At 54.7% G+C, this 4,596-nt stretch overlaps 1 protein-coding gene across 1 annotated transcript in view; it reads left to right on the forward strand.

Moving 5' to 3' along the window:
- Positions 1-2,591: 2,591 nt before the first annotated feature.
- The window catches only part of C1H1orf174 (chromosome 1 C1orf174 homolog), a 20,600-nt gene continuing 18,595 nt past the window's right edge, over positions 2,592-4,596 (forward strand). Inside the window, exon 1 of the mRNA XM_023215195.2 lies at positions 2,592-2,710. Within this exon, the coding sequence (XP_023070963.1) occupies positions 2,696-2,710 (15 nt within the window). The 5' untranslated portion in view covers positions 2,592-2,695. The remainder of the gene's footprint in view (positions 2,711-4,596) is intronic.

A 4,596-nucleotide genomic window follows, 5' to 3' on the forward strand; every position in this document is an offset into this window, starting at 1 on the left:
GTGGGTGAGGCCAGGCAGTGAGGCGTTTACATCAACTGGCACCAACCACAAACAAGACAGGCAAACACCAGCCAAGCCCCAGTGGATGAGAACTCTGAGCTCCCAAGGACTGGGAAATAAAACCACTGAACCAAGCTTATTATGAAACCAATCTCTGGGAAAATGGGACAGGCTAGGTGTTTAACAAAGTATCGCTCGCTCTCATTTTTTTCTGAACAGCTGGCAGCGATTATATTAAGTTTCCGTTTCAAATGGATTTCCTGCCAGTTACACATTTGTCTCCTTCCCTGCTGTACATGGGAAAAAACACGGGAGAATCGCGGGGCTGGGCTGGGAAGAGAGAGGGTACAACAGCCAGGTAGGAGCGTGTGGGAGTGTGCACACACCAGGGCTGCAAGCATCTTCGCTCACTGCGGAAAGCAAAACCCCATGTGCAGTCTAATTTCAGGGCTCCACCTAATTACCAAACGTCACGCTTCTAAAGAGAGTGGAGGCTGCATAGAGCTCAAGCTGGCAGGATCTTTAAATACTCTCTCTTCTCAGGCACTAAAAGGAGGCATCAGCTGCATGTCTGGGCTTTGAGGGAGTCATACCGTAAGAGCAGGCACACTGATGCTTTTCAAAGAGATCATTAATCACACCCTGCCTTGGAACAGTGCACAGAAGGACCCCAAGCAGGCCAGGATTCACAATGCAACGCAGTTCACTTTTCAACCTTTGTAGTTTAAGTGGAAAACCTAAGGCTTCTAACAAAACTGCCTGATTTAAATGTTCTCACTTGCAAAAAACTAATAATGATTTTAAAAGGAAATACGACTCTCATTTATTTGCAAAGCACAATACCGGCTGCTGGATGCGCCCTGTGCCGGGAGCACCTGGGAGCCCGCCCTGGACTGGGCAGCCACGTGCAGGCGGAGAGGGGAGGGGCCAGGTGTCCTCGGCCACTGACGTGGTTTCCACCTCACGCCCTTTTCTGAAGACACACATCCTAGAGCCCAGAGAACTCAAGGGCTGGAGCGTTTCAGGCAAGGCTGGATTTCATTTCTATGTTAAAATTCTTAAGAACAGAAAAGTGGGCCGGGCGCGGTGGCTCACGCCTGTAATCCTAGCACTTTGGGAGGCCAAGGTGGGCGGAATATTTGAGGTCAGGAGTTCAAGATCAGCCTGACCAATGTGGTGAAACCCCATCTCTACTAAAAATACAAAAATTAACCAGGTGTGGTGGCGCGTGCCTGAAATCCCAGCCACTCATGAGGCTGAGGCAGGAGAATCGCTTGAACCCAGGAGGCGGAGGTTGCAGTGAGCTGAGATCACGACACTGCACTCCGGCCTGGGCGACAAAGCGAGACTCCGTCTCAAAAAAAAAAAAAAAGAACAGTGGTCCTCAGCTTTATAAACACCTCCCTTAGCTGATGTGAAGGCCAGGATGTCAAACAGCGGCCGAGGAGGACGCATCACAGCAGCCCAGGCCTGCTAAGGGAGTGTCTGCTGGAGGCGTGGCCGCTGTGTGTCCACCCAGACCTGATAGGGCGTGGCCATTGGAGGAGGCGTGGCCGCTGCCGGTCCACTCAGGCGCGCTAGGGGCGTGGCCATCGGAGGAGGCGTGGCCGCTGCGAATCCACTTTTGCCCCGGAGAGTAACCGGACAGAGGAGGGGTCAGTTCCCGCCTTGCACGTGATAGGGGGTGAGAACCGGACCCCTAGCCTGACGCAGGACCCTGGCCTCCTGGGCCCACCGACGGCCTCCACTAAGGCCCGCTCCCGCCTGCGACGTGGTGGACAGCAGAGGCCACCCCAACCCAAAGCGGCACCTCGCAGGGCAGCCCAGCCTGCGACAAGAGCGCAAAGTTCCTCAGCGGGACCGCAGCAAGGGCAGACCTAGGGGTCCCTCGCGCTGCTCAACGCCGCTAACCAGCGCTCAGAAACCAGCGCTCTGCGGCACTGGAGAAAGCACTTCCCGCCCTCCTACAGGCTCTTGGCCAGGGACTGCCAGGGGAGGCGCCCCTCACGGACGCCCCGCCCGCCCTTCTCAAACATGGCGGCCACAGGCGCACCAGGGAAGCGCCCCTCACAAACATGGCGGCCAAAGAGGCTTCAAGGGAAGCAACCCTCACGAACACAGTTGCCTGCCCGTCTCAAACATAGCGGCCACAGGCGCACCAAGAGAAGCGCCCCTTACAAACATGGCCGTCTGCCCCTCTCAAACATGATGGCCAAAAAAGCTTCAACGCAAGTGCCCCTAAAGAACATTATGGCCCACCCCCCTCTCAAAACATGGCGGCCACAGGTGCACCAAGGGAAGCGCCGTTCACGAACATGGTCGTCCGCCCCTTTCAAATATGGCAAACACAGAAGCTACAAAAAAAAGCACCCCCCGCAAACAGAACCTCCCAGGCCTGCCATGGGCGTGGGAAACATAGCGGCTACAGGGGTGCCAAGGGACGCGCCCTCACGAACATGACCTGCCACAGGACGACTTACTGCTCCAGTGCCCCACCACTGGCCCAAGGCCCGCAAGCTGCGCCCGTCGCTTACGTAAAAGCCACCACTGTGGGGTCACATGACGAGGGCGCTGCGCTGTGATTGGCTCTGTGACGTCGGACGCCGCTGCGGCGCGCTCTGCAGACTCCGGGTCGCCGCTCCGCCGGGACGCGTTGGGCCGGGGCGCGCGGTTCTTGGCTGCGGCGCTCACACTCATGAGGAGCCGGAAGGTGAGGGCTGGTGCTCGGCAGCAGCTGCGCTGGACAGGCCGGGGACTCCGGGCCACCTGCTGTCTGGAGAGCCGGGGCGGGGTCACGAGGTGCCTGTGACCTAGGAACGGCCTCCGCTTGGGCCTCGCCCCCGGGAGAAGCTGGGGGCTCCAGGCCACGCTCCCAGACCACGCCCCCGGGAGAAGGGAGGGGTTCCAGGGCAACCTCCCGGGAGAAGGAGGGCTCCCAGGTCACGCCCCTGGGAAAGGGGGGCTCCGGGCCACGCCCCCGGAGAGGGGGCGCTCCCAGGCCACACCTCCAGGAGAAGGGGAGCTCCCAGGCCACGCACCCGGGAGAATGGGGACCCCGGGCCACGCCCTAGGGAGAAGTGGAGCTCACAGGTCACGTCCCCGGGAAAAGGAGCCTCCCAGGTTATCGCCCCCCGCAGAAGGGGGGCTCCGGGCCATGCCCCCGGGAGAAAGGGAGCTCCCAGGCCACGCTGCCGGGAGAAGGGGGCTCCGGTCCACGCCCTCGGGAGAAGTGGAGCTCACAGGTCACGTCCCGGGGAGAAGGGGGCCTCCCAGGTCACGCCCCCTTGAAGGGAGGTTTCAGGCCACTTTCCCAGGAAGGTGGGGTGCCCTTTCCAGAACTGGTTTCAACTCCTGGTAGTGCTGGATGCTGCGGAGCTGAGTTTGTGCCCCTCAACTGCTGCCACTCCAATGGAGGTCACACAGCGTGTGACCTCAGGTTGGCCCCATGTACTTAATGTGCTAAAAATGGGGTGATGTGGGATCCACCCAGAGGGTGGTGAGGGTTGAAGGGGGGTGCCAGTGTCTGGCAAGGGGCAAGTGCTTACCGCTTGGGTTTAACAGTTAAAAGTGAAAGACCCTTTTCACAGTGCACCTGGTGCGAGTCCACGTCCACCTGGGAGGCTCTGAGCTGCTTGGAGGCTCTCCTGGTTTGTTCAAATGGAGTGATCACTTGTGAATTCCAACTCCTTTTACTATTTTTATGTTTGAACCAAAACGTGTCTCCTGTAGGCAGCATACACTTGGATCTTTTTTAAAACCCAGTCTGGTAGTTTCTGCCTGTTGATTGAATTGTTTAGCCCGTGCACATTTAATATTATTGATATACTGTAGTTAGGTTTACGTATGCCATTTTACTTTTTCTTTACTTTATACAAGTCTGTCTTTTTCTTCCCCTGTTCCTTCTTTAAGTGGATTAAAGTGAATATTTGCTAATGTAGCATTTTAATTTAATGATTTTTTTCACTACGTTTGAGTTTTTTCCAATGCTTGCTCTATGTTTTACCGTATACATCTTAATCTTCATATTCTTCATATACAGCTTAAGCTTCAGATTTGTACTAGGTTAATTCCAAGTGATACGGAAATGTTACTCTCATATGGTTATTTTTGTGGTATTTTGTTATATGTATTACATCTGATAATGTTACAAACTCAACAATACAGTGTGATCATTATTACTTTCTGTCTGTGGTCATTTCCTCAACCAGTAGGGCTTTGCCTTCACCCACTTTCTTTGTTTTGTTATTGGCAAATATAGTACACGTCTGTATATATCATATACATGTTATTGTATACAATTGCTTTTTAAATTCTGAGAAGGAGGTAGAAAAATAGGCATTTTAACTATCTTTATAAGAACATTCAAGCCTGTAATCCCAGCACTTTGGGAGGCCGAGACGGGCGGATCACGAGGTCAGGAGATTAAGACCATCCTGGCTAACATGGTGAAACTCCGTCTCTACTAAAAAATACAAAAAAAAAAAAAAAAAAAAAAAAAACTAGCCGGGCGAGGGGGCGGGCGCCTATAGTCCCAGCTACCCGGAAGGCGGAGGCAGGAGAATGGCCTAAGCCCAGGAGGCGGAGCTTGCAGTGAGC

Source organism: Piliocolobus tephrosceles, chromosome 1, assembly GCF_002776525.5.
Source record: "Piliocolobus tephrosceles isolate RC106 chromosome 1, ASM277652v3, whole genome shotgun sequence".
Taxonomy (NCBI): Eukaryota; Metazoa; Chordata; class Mammalia; order Primates; family Cercopithecidae; genus Piliocolobus; species Piliocolobus tephrosceles.